Source organism: Apostichopus japonicus, chromosome 3 (genome assembly GCF_037975245.1).
Source record: "Apostichopus japonicus isolate 1M-3 chromosome 3, ASM3797524v1, whole genome shotgun sequence".
In the NCBI taxonomy this organism is placed as follows: domain Eukaryota; kingdom Metazoa; phylum Echinodermata; class Holothuroidea; order Aspidochirotida; family Stichopodidae; genus Apostichopus; species Apostichopus japonicus.
In genome coordinates, this window is record NC_092563.1 from 28,978,788 (window position 1) to 28,992,839 (window position 14,052).

At 37.0% G+C, this 14,052-nt stretch overlaps 1 protein-coding gene across 3 annotated transcripts in view; it reads left to right on the plus strand.

Moving 5' to 3' along the window:
• LOC139965766 (uncharacterized) overlaps positions 1-14,052 on the plus strand; it is a 90,047-nt gene that overhangs the window by 22,061 nt on the left and 53,934 nt on the right. For all 3 annotated transcript variants that reach the window (XM_071968454.1, XM_071968453.1, XM_071968455.1), the window contains exon 2: positions 11,482-12,280. In XM_071968454.1, the coding sequence (XP_071824555.1) occupies positions 12,016-12,280 (265 nt within the window). In that variant the 5' untranslated portion in view covers positions 11,482-12,015. The remainder of the gene's footprint in view (positions 1-11,481; positions 12,281-14,052) is intronic.

Here is a 14,052-nt window from a genome sequence, read left to right on the forward strand (position 1 = left end):
ATAGCAGAATTTTACACAGTACAACCATAGTACTATTTTCCATACAGACACAAAATTCAGTGACATCAAAACTGCTACACAAACTTTGAACACTAAATGAGAACACTGAAATCCTCTCACTATAAAGCATTTGATTACTGTACCACTGAGTAAATATCCATCCATTATTTTAATGAATTCTATTACTTTATGTCACTTACCATCCATTTCATGAAAGATGTTTTCCAAAATTTCTAGATGCTTGACCTGGAAGTTCATTATTATTATTTTTTTTACTCTGGTTGCATTCTTTCCAAGATGAGTTTATTTAATGCTGGCCAGAAATAGGTTGATTGTGCTTCAATTTTACACAATGTCGACTGTAATTCCTCTGGAGAAGTAGCTTTAAACCAACAGACTGACACAATTTCTGTTAATTCTCCATTGGAAAGTTGTAAATGCATGTTTTTGTTGTCTTCACAGTGTAAGGTGGTTGTTTAGAAATCATCATTTCTTGCAGTTTGTGGGTTTTTGTTTTGGTCAGTAGAAGACACAGAGTAGTTCAAGTTGTCTGTTTGTGAAGCTGTAGTTTAAAATTAAACAATCGCTTTCATTTGCAACAACAGTTTCTCTTGGCAGGAAATACACTTAAATGGATAGTTTTGTTAGTTATGTGATATATATATATATATATATATATATATATATATATATATATATATATATATATATATATACAGTACATAATTACTGTACTTCAGAAAAGTCTGTCACTACACTTCAGAACAAGAAGAATAAACCCAATTAGCCTTTAGATCTACGGTACTTTTACAGTTTGAGGGAAGTACAGGTAGACTGGGTACATAATAATACCAACTGATATTGATATATATACTGTTGATGCAAAGTAAAAAACCCTTTGTAAAATTGTTGCTTTAAGGCAGGAAAGTTAGACTTGAATGAGGCCTGTTTATAGTTTCACAGAATTCCCTAACTATATAATTAGTATTGCATCCTTTGAGTGAGTGAGAATTACCTGATCTCAGGTCAATAAGTCAAAGGATACACTATGGAGCGAATTGTTAAGGATTATTTCTGGTCTCCCTCAGGCAGCCAGCTCTAACGTTGTAGTTGTTTGAAAAAAATGTAGCAAAACAAAAAATTTAAGAACTGGAATTGCCTGCAAATACGTAGTATTGTAGTGGGCGTTGTGCGCTTGCAGTATTAGGGAATACTTTCCATTTGTCATGGTGTTATATTTTGGCGGACAACACACCTGGGAGTATAGTCATATTGTAAGTACCTACAAAGTGAGGGCGCTTGTTATCGCCGTGACAGGCTCAGAATAAGTTGGCTAGGCAGTTAGCCTCTGAACTGCAAATGTGCAGAGACAACATGAATGTTTTAAGTTTCAACGTCCAGTCATGTAGGTATCGTTCACTTGGCCAGTAATGCCATTATTTTAGCGCGCACACGCACTACAATAATGATCAATATGCACACTGTAGGAGAGATTTGTCGGTATGGTGAATACAACACAAGCGTAGTCGGACCGGTAAAGCTCCCGTTCGGGTGGATCATAGACCTACCATTGTTCTGTTTATATTTCAATATCGATCTCCAAAGGGAGAGAAGTTGACATCTAACAGTTGATCATATTTATCCAATACTTGTATTTAGGAAGTAGGAAAAATCTTTCTCCAAAAGGTCGAAAACGTGAATCTAATTAGACGGCAAAGGCTGAATTTCTGACGATGGAATATGCTACCAGAGTAGACTTGCTTTCTTTGCGAAAGGTACATTTGAAAGGAAGAGGTAAAGTACATTGACCTGGAGGAGGGCCAGATGGGGAGGAGGTGAAGGGGGGGGAGTCCTTAAACATTGCCAGTTATTAGGCTAGATAAATGGGAGAGTGCAGTAGTAGAGTTGAAACTGTTACTGTCAGTATTGTACCTTGGAAATACCCAAACCAACCAGGGAGGTTTGGGGTTCTGTTGAATACGTCATTGTTCCATTAAAATGTGTATATATGAGTATGGTAGACAAAAAATTTGTTTATGGAAGTGTAAAATATTGCTCACATAAAGTGAAGAAAATTGTCAAATAGACTTTAGCAAACAATTTAAGAAAACAATTAAATGCTGAAGTGTCAAATTTTCCACATTTTCTTTGCAATTTCAATTTTGAAATGCTCTTCCTGTAAGTCGTTTTGATAGGTAAATGCAATATAATGTAGGTAGTTATTTAAATGCAATTATAAGAATGTGAAACAGTCCCAGATAAGTATCGTAAGCTTGTAAATTGACCAAAACTCAGCTAAGTTTTGTTGTTTTCATTTTTACTGAACGTACTGAACAAACAGGAGGAAGTAGATGAAGTATTAAATTACCCATACATGTTGTCAAGTCCAAATAGACACCGATATCCAAGAGAGAGGTCTCTATTCACATTTTAACCAAAAGTGTGACTTTTTTGTTTGGAAATTAATAGTACACTGTCAGATGATCAGGACACGTCTTAATAGAAGTACATTAAGATTGGAACAGCAGTACTTAGTAACTAGAACCGGATTTTCCTGCAAAAATGCAGTATTGTAGTGCGCTAGGCTTGCACGGTAAACCGGTTTTAGTACCGAAACCAGTTTTTTCCAACCGAATTTCGGTACTATTTTTTATTTTAAGAAAACCGAAAAACCGGAAAAACCGAAATGTGAATTGCAAATACTGGAAAAAACAAAGTTTGTTGACTTTGGTTTCTCCTATTTACTGTTCTTTTTGCAATATGAAAGTTAATTGCAACAAGAGAAAGCTTTTCTGAAAGACGACATTGTCAGCTACGATCGGCACACGCCATAACCAGTGCTTGAGGGTGGATAGCTAGGCCTAACATTAGGCTATGCAGCCCTTATATGCATGCATCAGTTAGGTACCTTGTAGTATTGAACTGACCTTGGTGGCCAACGTTAGTAGTTGTGAGAAGTACACACTCAAATGACGAGATGCAGTACAAAATTGTTATATCCGACGTGTTTGTCCTCTTTGTTTTGTTCTTATTATTCAACTTCAATTTAATAGTAGAGGATATGGAGAAAATCTTTTCAAACACATTGATCACAGTTCGTGTTCAAAAAATGAACGTTAAACTTGAAAGGTACATTGCGCAATTCACAATACCATACGACATGTACAGTCGCAGGAGGGGGGAGGGGGATTCTGGGAGTTTAACAACTAAGATGCAACAAGTAACATTAGAACAATGAACAATCACGGGGGGGCTCTGAGTTTAACAACTAAGATGCAACAAGTAACTTTAGAAACAATCACGGGGGGGGGGGGCTCTGAGTTTAACAATTAAGATGCAACAAGTAACATTACAACAATCACAGTCCATTATTCACAAGAGACACCTGGCATCACGCTTGAGTCAAGGAATATTAAAGGAATAAAAATGTTGCATACATGGCTGGAAATTACAGATGTTGCTGCTGGGACAATTCTCCTTTGTACCCTAATAGATTTTATTTTCTTTGTAAGTTTCCTTTAAACATTTTATCAGTTATCAGACAAGGCGTCTCTCAGTTGGTTTTTCGTTTGCGTTGAAGAACACGTTTCCAACTTAAACGTTAACAATTTATATTCTTTGCCGACCTAATCCCCGCTTTTGCCAGGGATATTTTTCAACTTGTACTTGAACGGTAAATTCTCTTCACTCCTTGAAGAGAAATTTATTTTACCGCCAAGATCCCACCCGCGAACATGGCTAGAGCCTCGTGCAATTTGGTACCTTCATTGGACCAATCATATTGTAAGGCATTTTTTTTTTACGATCTCCAATTGGTCATAATGGAGTTTACGCTCTGCCCTCATCTCCGAAAATATATCATATAACATTTAACATGAACGTGATATTTTTTTCTGAACGCGAATTTGAACTTCGTGAAGTACAGTAAACACAAGACAAACGATACGTGTACGTGATGTTAAAACTTTAAGAAAAAATTTTACTAACACATTTCTTTTCGACATATTTACTTCAGTTTAGTTAACGTGGGTTATAAAATGACAGTCATGAAGGCAGTAACATTTCTTGAATTTATTCTTCTTATTTTTAACAATTTACTGCGAACGAACATACTTGAACCCGCCGTTGGTAAAGCTTCAAAAATACGCATCTTAGCCATCGAGATTTGGATGTTTTCAATGCAATTCGGGAGGGGGAAAAAACTGGTTTTTGAGCCAGATTTGGTTTTTTGCTAGAGAAAAACCGATTGTAAGTTTTCACGAAACCATGCAAACTTATAGTGCGCGTATAAGGAAGAACTTTTCGGTTGTTCATGATGTTATTTTTTGGGCGGACAACACACCAGGGAGTATAGTCATGTACTAGGTACCTACAAAGTGAGGGCGCTTGTTAGCGCCATGACAGTTTCAGAATAAGTTGGCTACACAGCTAGCAATTTATGTACAGAGACTATGTGAGTTTTTTCTTAGTTGTGAGACTAAGTTTCAACATGATCCAGTCATGTAGACCTCATTCACTTGGCCAGTAATGCCAATATTGTAGCACTAGAATAATTACTACAGGAATTTGAGATAAAAAATCCTTTAACTACATACAGGTAGCTAGATGAAGGTTATCCTTTATTCAAATTGGCGACTTTTGCTGAAGGCGATTGCAAATCCATCCTTGAGCTCTCGTTAATGTGTGAGCTAGTCAGTCTCAGCTGTATATTAATAGAAAAATTAAACAAATGGTAATTTATGAATGTGCAAGAATCATTCGCCGAGAGCCTCTAGTTTTATCGAAAACATGAAACCAACCGTAGAGGGATTTCTGAGTATGTTTTTCACAGTCCTTACATTGGTTTCACTGTGAAATATGTTTTATTAAGGCATCTTCTGTTATGCCTCATGGGTTGATGAAGCAAAGTATACATATGACATGCTAGACAAAAACCTGTATGTTAAAAAATATTAAAATATTAGATGGATCAATTCTACAACAGGTTATACAACAAAGATATTCTGCTGATTCTAAATCTCTCTTGTTTGCAATTCTGTTTGGGTTTACATGGAAGTGGTGCGGTGATGAGACAGGGTGTACTTGATTCAATGGTTAAAATGGTCTACGGTGTTTCCAATCTGAAATGACCTATTAATCAAAAGATTATTAATTTGAGTTGAAATGTTGAATTGGAAGTTTTTAATCCATAAGCACTTGCAGGCTTCTCCCATGTTTCGTGGTGACTTAAGCATTGTAAAAATTACTACCTGATTGTTGTTGTTATTATTTTTATGATCAATTTACTTCACTCTTTGCTTACCTGTCTCCCCACAACCTTAGCACCCTTGTTCTACCATGCTTAGTATGAACTGGTACCTTTTAACACTGGGCGCCCTCCGGTCAATGCCCTCCCTTCTCATTCTACCATCCACAGTGCTAGGATCGTTAATAGGTTAATAAATGAACCACTGACTTAGGACATTTTTTGTTGTGCTAAAGTATTCGTTATCACTATGAATACTTTTACATTTACTTCGTTCCCTGCTTACCTGTCTCCCCACAACAATCATAACATCTTAGAAGAAGTATAACAGATAAAAACATGTACACAAAGATGAGAAACCGCCTATTCGCGATACTGTGAAATAGGCGGTTCGAACGAAGTAGTTTCGCGGAACTACTACCTGAGAAAATAACGTTACGCTAATAAAAAACGCACACATGGGCGTGAGTTGCACACTAAAAACAGCCCCCAAACTCCCTTCCCTATAAGAAAGGATACTTATCAGGCTGTAATAGGCTGTTGAAACGCTTAGAAATCCAATAGGATGTAAAGAAGGTAATAATCCAATGTAATCCGGGCAGTTTTCGAAAGATTTGAATCCACTACGCAAACGCATGAGTAAACACTTTGGATGGTAGAATGAGAAGGGAGGGCATTGACCGGAAAGGACTGGTCACTGAGGGTGCACAGTGTTAAAAGATTACCAGGGCATACTAGACACTGTAGAATGAGGTGCTAATGTTGTGGGGAGACAGGTAAGCGGGTCACTCGTAAATATATAAACCAGTAAGTTTTATAATGAATACTTTAGTAATCTAAAAGTGCTTCTACTTAATATTCAAATTCACACAGCTCTTTGTCATTATTGATTATATTCAATCCCTGCGCTAGCCCATTTGATCTGATATTATGGATCTCAATACTTCTTCCACATCACACTCACCATTCACTTCCCCTTCCTACCAAACAGCTGCCACGCAGAAAGGCTTACAACCTAATAATTTCTGTTAAATCATATTTACTTCGTTCCTCGCTTACCTGTCTCCTCACAACCGTGGCACTTTGGATGGTAGAATGAGAATAGAATGAGAATAGAATGAGAATGAGAATCCAAAGTGCCAAGGTTGTGAGGAGACAGGTAAGCTTGTCACTCGTAAATATCCAAACCAGTAAGTTTTGGAATTTTCTCAAATCTTATCTGAAGAACAAGTGTGATCTGTTACATTTTAAACTGTCAGTGTTCTTGTCTGACTTCCATATAAAGTACTGTACCTTCATCTCCTGATGCATCTATACGGTTTCTGCTGTAATTTTGTGTACGAAAGCAATGTTGTAGTTTATCTCCCCCTGAAAATAATCTAAACAAAAAAATTGGGCCATCAGTTGATGGAGTTTTTTTTATAAACAAAGAATATATTTTGTTTCAAAGTGAAGTAAGATAATTTAATAGGAATTGGAATGGTTTACTATGCCATATGTCTACCTCCATTTGTATTCACGTCAAGGGAGCCAAGCTTCTAAAGAAAACTTGACAAGTTTTATGGCATTGTTACAAACTGTGACATATATTGAGGTTCATGAGTTGAGGAGACAGATTTTGTTGCTATTTCCATCATTTCTAAGATCTGTGGCTGCATATACATAGACTTTGACATTTTATTTTCATTATCCATAAGTTGTTTTTGCAATTATATGAGTACAAAGTATGGGAAGTGTGTGGGGTTACAAATGTTTAGCATTTGAAATTTTGTCCCTAAATATTTTCATTGGTTAAAAATAAACAAGATGTCATAATTTTGTTGAATTGCGATGTGAATTTGCCAGAAGTTGATTATTTCATTGGCTTTCTTGCTTACCTGTCCCATCACAGTATCAGCACGCTAGTTCTACCATGTCTAGAGTGAACTTGCAACATGTAAAGCATTGAGAAATGGGAAACCAAGTACACAGAGGCAAAGTTATGTACAATTTCTCGTATGTAGAGCCATTGATAGTGCCACATTAGTTTTCTTCAAACTTGTAAGCTGAGTACAACCACATGTTAGATGGTTTCTCCCTTGACAACCACTAGTATTTCAAAAAAACCTGTGTTTATACTTTTAATGGTAACATAATTATTTGAAATGGTAATGTTTTTAATGTAGCATCCTTGTACATGTACAATAATATTACATGCACTCTAGGGGTATATGTTATTTTTAGTTTGTTGCCTTCAGTTAATTAATAACACATTAGCGGATGTTTATATGGCTTCCTCGCTTACCTCTGTACTGTCCCTCAACTAGGCCTAGAGTGAACTGGTAACCTTGTTAATACTGTACACCCACAGCAAACTGGTCGTTAGTTGTGAGGAGATAGGTAAGCTGGTCGCTTGTAAATATCCAAACCTTGGTAAGCTTTGACAATTTCATAAATAAAAGAAAAGACAAAAAACAAGAACTACCTGTTACAAAAAGAAGTGACAAATACAAAATTCATGAATATGGAAAGTATCAACTTTGATAATTTGTCTTAAAAATTTATACATGACACCAAGCCAAGATAAACATCTTTCATGGCAAACTTTGAATGTCATATGGCTGTGATGGTAATACTCTATGGGAATACTTTGAATGTCATGTGGCTGTGAGGGAAATGTTCAAATTCGAAACTGTGTACAACATTTCACACCAATGTAGCTCTCATGTGGCTTATGTGTAAAAGCCCTTTATATGTCAAAGTATTAAAGTCAAGAGAGAGTTTGCTGTTGATGTGATTTTCTTCGCAAAGTTCTTTCTGCGTGCGTGACTGTCTCCTTTTTTACGGGGAAAAACATAAATAATATTCTTCAACCTGACAACAACTTGTCTGATATGATTGAATGATTAACATTTAGATTGGTTTAATTTGATAGTTTCCTGTGAGAGCAAAGTAGAGTGAAAAAACAAAGCTGTCTGGTTATGATGGTTACAGTATGTTATGCATTAAACATACTGGCAATTAACAACAACTCATGTATCTTCCTCTCCTAAAAAAAGTGATGAACACTCTGTGTGCAAAAGATGGACGCTTGAAGGTCATGTCAAAGGGAGAGGGGCTGGGGTGGAGGGTGGGGGCAGGGGGCGGGGAGGGATGAAGTGGGTGAGAGCTGGTTCTTTGTCTAATCTGTGTACATATTTCATGATGTTAATAATAAATATTACTCTATGTAAAGTAATTTTTACAAGTTTCTTTGTTTTAATGAAAACAAAAGCAAAACAAAGGGTTAGTAGAAACACAAGAGAAAGAAATTAGCACTACTGGCTTTGCGAATGTCAGTTTAAATGATGCTCTATTATAGTCTTCAGTCTAAACCATGGTTAGCGCAAGCTGTAAAATTTAGGGGGGGAACCCCCCTTAACAAACTTTTTGGGGGGTTTTGAGTATATTTGGGGGGAGGGTAGTTTTTAACATGTGGAGTGCAAGAAAAATATGACACCGTCTGGCTCCAAAAGCTCCACTTTTAAACCTTGAGATCAGCAGGAAGGGTCTTCGTAGCGAGGGACTAGGTGAAACTCGTGCAGTCCCAATGATAACCCATTGAAGAAACGAACAATCTCTACAGGAGTTTAAAGGGTGTGAAGACTCGCGCAAAAAGAAATGTCTAATGCCGGTAATCTGACTTAGTTTCAAATGAGGTGAAACAGAAGTGTTAAACACCACCATCGATCCCAGAAAATATGCACACACACAGCTTGCTACCGTCGGTAATTAGACACTAGTGTACAGTCAGTACATACAGCTGCGGTCAATACCCACAGCACAGTATACAAAGGATACAGCGGTGGACATCTCAGGTCCAGCTAAAGATAACAATTAAGGTATCGCGTTTCATTACTGTCTGCATTTTGTATCGACACGAACAAAACGTCACTTGCAAGCAACAGAAAGTTAACTTTTTCAGATGGCCCCACGCGATTTGGGGCGAGTCATCAATGCCTTTAACAATAACATGGAAGCCACGTCATCACTGGGACCAAATGAGTGTTCTGTGTGGTCTCTCATATAACACTTGGAGATATATTGTCAAATTTTGTTTCTTTTGTTTTCATTATGTAACTTTAATCTCTTGTTTTAGTATTATGTTGATCTGGAAATGAAACTTTGCACACACACCAACACCAAAAGAAGAAAATGACATTCATTTCATTTTTCCAAATAACATCAAAAACTTATTTTGCAGCTTTCAGTGAAATGTTCACCCCATACTTACTTCGCTCCTCGCTTACCTGTCTCCCCACAACATTAGACAGGGTAGAATGAGGTGCTAAGGGAGACAGGTAAGCCACTAACCATCATCTACTGCTTGTACTAAGTGCCCTACCTGGCACACCCCAACAGTCAGCTACAAGGCTATGACTTTTGATTTGAGCAGGTCGCTGCCTGAGCCTGAATGCCTGAGTTTGTTTCTTTCACCTGCCAATATCTTCTTGACTTCATGTTTTGCAATTAATCGCTACACGGTCACAGCCATAATGTCTGTTTAATTCAACTTGAGAGCTGAAATAAATTTCAGCAAATCCTGTCTTGGCAACTTTTGACATGCATGATTTGAAATCAAATTGCGGGAATAGCATGATCCCGCAGCTAATGCGAACCCTGGTCTAAACTGTTTAAAGGAACACCAAATGATTTTGATATATATTTGCTTCCCAAAGGGGTGAGATTTTTTATATTAATTACTTCATTCCTCGCTCACCTGTCTCCCCACAACCTTAGCACTCTCAACGAATTGGAGGTAGGATAAAATCCACACACAAAACAGATATCTAGGCACTTTTGGTGGTAGAATGAGAAGGAAGGGCATTGACCGGAGAGGCCTGGACATAGAGGGTGCACTGTTGAAAGATTACCAGTTCGTTCTAGGCACGGTAGAACAAAAGCGCTAAGGTTGTGGGGAGACCAGAAAGCACATCACTCGTAAATATCCAAACAAGTCATATTTGGAATTTATTATAAGAGGAAAACATTACTTATTATGGATTTCATTAAAATTGTTAATGTTTTTAGCTGTATAGCGATTGTAAGCACTACTTAAATGTAAGAAAATAAAACGATTGATGAAACAAGAAAAAAAGAATATCAAACAAAACTGGCTCTGTAATGTCAGATTTAAACTTGTTCCAAGTCTTCTGCCCAAGTATTGAAGAACATTAAACCCATTTATCTCTTTGATGAGTTTGAGCTTTTCTTAGCTGTGTTGTGTGCTTTTATTAAAGCTGTCACAGAAGCTTGCAATCTTGGAGTATGGTTAGATAGAAAGAAACTAACAGTTATATATTTACATCGTTCCTCGCTTACCTGTCTCCTCACAACATTAGCACCTCATTGCCCAGGTTTTTCCTAATAAGAAAAGTTATGAAGATGCTCTCTGAGGATACCTGTAAGAATCTTGTGCTTGCTTTTGTGACTTGTAATCTTGCTTACAGGAAATGCTTTATTGCACAGGGTTCCAAAGTGTTGTACTAATAGACTACTAAGGATTCAAAAGGCTGCTGCTGGACAGGTTACTCTTAATCCTAAATATTGTCATATTTGCCCAGGCCCAGTTTTATAACATCTTCACTGCTTACCTGTTGCTTATAGAAAACGTTTTTAAGTAGTTCTCCTAGTTTATAAGGCACTCCATGACATGGCCCCTTATTACCTATCTTCCTTGCATGTTAAGAGGGATGGAGTAAACCACAAACTTTGCTCCAATTCTGGTAACATTCTTGTACAGTCGTCTCTTGTTTTCGGACCGCTATTGGTGAGTGGGCTTTTGCTGTTGCTGGCCACCCCACCTATGGAATTCTCTTCCTACTGGTCTCAAAATGTGTTCCTCGGTTGATCATTGTGAATGTAAAAAATAAACTTATCTTTTTAAGCAAGCATCTGATGTCTAATCTGTTCTGCTTTCTTTTTTATCTTTGATGTATTTTATTCATTTTGCTTCTCGTCATCCTTCTATTGTTGAACAGCAACAGAATTGTGGCACTTTGTTAATTTGATTATTATCAGTACTGGATTTTCCCTTATTATGAAACAATTCTATCGAATATGGTAATGATTTTCATCATTTGGGTGGGTTTACTGTATATTCAATTTAATTTTTTTTTTTTAAAGCCAAAGTTTCCTTTCCATGCAAATTGAAATTCTACCCAACTATTTAGTAACTGTGTGAATTTTCTTACCCTCCTTTCCTTTTATTTTTATAGACATTTTGAAGAAACTTTAAATAGCGCTGACCTTCCGAGTAGGATGGAACATGGCTGTCTAAAGTGCTCTCCTGCAGAGGTCAAAGGTCCTGTTATTAGCACTTCCTGAGGAAACCCAAATACAGGAAGACGGATGGTGATATGAACAAAAGGAAAGGTTTCATTACTAGTTACAACGACGAAGGTTGTTGAAGAGAGGGAAGTTGCCTCAAGTCAGTGTACAGTAGTTTGATACCCGTCATCATTACCTTTCAATGCTGATTGTTTGGGATTTACTTCAAGGCGGTTATATTTACTGGCTTTCGTATGGAATAGTTCAAAGCGCGAGTGAGGTCTCAGAGAGATTTCTTTAATCAGCGTATCGTAGATCTTACTGGTATGGTACACCAGGAAAGCATAAAATGATTCAAGTTTGGCATATTTACTAGCCAATCAGATACAACGGGGAATAACAGACCGTCGGGTCGACATTTTGTTGTTGTTTTTTTTTTTGGGGGGTCTACCTGACGGTTCGCCGGTAGGATAGTCGTCAGAATGTCATCTCACGACGAACTCATCGGCGAAATGCCGATTCTAGAGAAGATGACCATTCAGGATAGACTGAAACATGCCAAGAAACGACGAAACCAACAGCTCAAGAGGTACCAGCAAAACGAGAGAGACTTTCAGAGGAGAACTAAGAAACTAAACTCTCAAAAGAGTGATTCTTCCGTACAAGGAAAGGACGGCAATCACAGGATTATGTTCGCTGCTAATGTACAGTTACTGGAGGCAGCCGCTAGAGGAGATACACAAGAAGGTAAGCCCTTGTTTTATTTATTTATTTATTTCGTGTTATATAATTATTATAAGCGTTTTAATGGAATGTTTCATTTGTTATTGAACGAGTCTTGCGGAAAAGAAAACTGAGGACATCGGTATATTTCAGATTTAATTTCTTTTACCATCTTGTTTTTCTTAGCAGTGGAAGAATCAAGGTTTGTACGATACAAAACAAGCAAACAGAGAAAGTTGTATGAACTAATGTGTAGCATTAATGCAAACCTGATTTGTATGAAAGGTTGGTTGGTTTTCCTTTCAAAAACTTGGACTCTCTCTTAAAGCTTTGTTTTGAAATGAATATGCAACGGTCAGTTGGTTGTAATGTAGCCTGCTTCAATTTTAAAGGGAATGGGTTATCATCTGAAAACATATTCTGGTACTTGACTCGACAGAAGTCATACCAGAAATGTTGCAATTAGGCATAAGGTTTGCAAATGGAAAACAAAGCAAATTTACAAATTAAAATAATAAATTAAGTCATTAATTAACTCAATAACTAGAAGGCAAGGTTATTCCATCGAGTGTCATACAGTTGTAATGAAAATGCTCATTCCTCAACTGAAGACAAATTTACATGCATGCTACAGTTTTTTTTAATCTTAAAATGGCACTAGAAGATATGTGTAGAACAAGGCGGCCATGAGTTTCATGTGATAGTTCAACAGAATGTCTTGGCCAATCCTGGTACTAGGTTATAAATTGCTTCAAGTACAGTTTGTTGAATCGTGAATGCTTGGGTTGTGACAGCTGAGTTGCATTGTTTGATCGGTAAATGACTTGCTAATTTTCATCATAAAATGGGCTTCTGGAGAAGATCACTAACCAATTGTACTTTGTACCTGCCATGCGTAACAGTTTTGCTACTAAATTGTCAGTCTGTGTTGATAGTATGTTGTACATGTTGATTATATGGCTCAAAGCATGCTATATCAGCATAAATCATAAAGCTGTGAATAAGATGGTTAAACCTTAAAGCAGCATGCATTTTTGAACTTTGACACAAAGCAGTGTGGAATATAATCTGACCCTATCCAACGCTATCCTATCCAACCTATCCTATGCTTTCCTATCCAGCCTATCCTATGTTAGCCTAACCATCCGATCCTATCTCATGTACACACCCAAGTTTAAACTGCTTAGTCACCAGATTGTGTATAGTCACAGTAATGTCTTCATAGGTAATATAATCTTACCGTTTCCTATATCCTACGCTATCCTAGCCATCCTATTCCATGCTATCCAGGACTATATGATGTAGGCTACACATTAAAGTTTATACTGCATAGGCGCCAGATTGAATATCAAAGTATATATGTCTTTCATGGGTAATATAATCTTACTGTATCCTATCCTATATCCTATCCATATCCTATCCATTCAATTCTATCTAATGTACACTGGTCAAAGTTTACACTGCATGGTCACTAGATTGTATAGATTGTATATATTTCCATTTGGTTGTTTTCTGTTACTGTGAAATTTGGTCTCCATGTAGTAACTGGTAAAATTGATGATACCTACTGATAACGTTATTCACAATATTGCCTTCCAAGAGTTTTATCTCTAGAGGAAAACTGTTTCTACTCAGGCAAATACCCAGTGCATTATTGTGTCCATGTTAATTGAATGTTTACCTGTCGGCTATGTTTGAATGTGGTGTACATTTCGTATATTCATATTCAGTGTTCTCGTAAATGGAACCTTAACAATGTCATAGAACAGAATTAATTTTCCTGTGTAGTAGTTTTT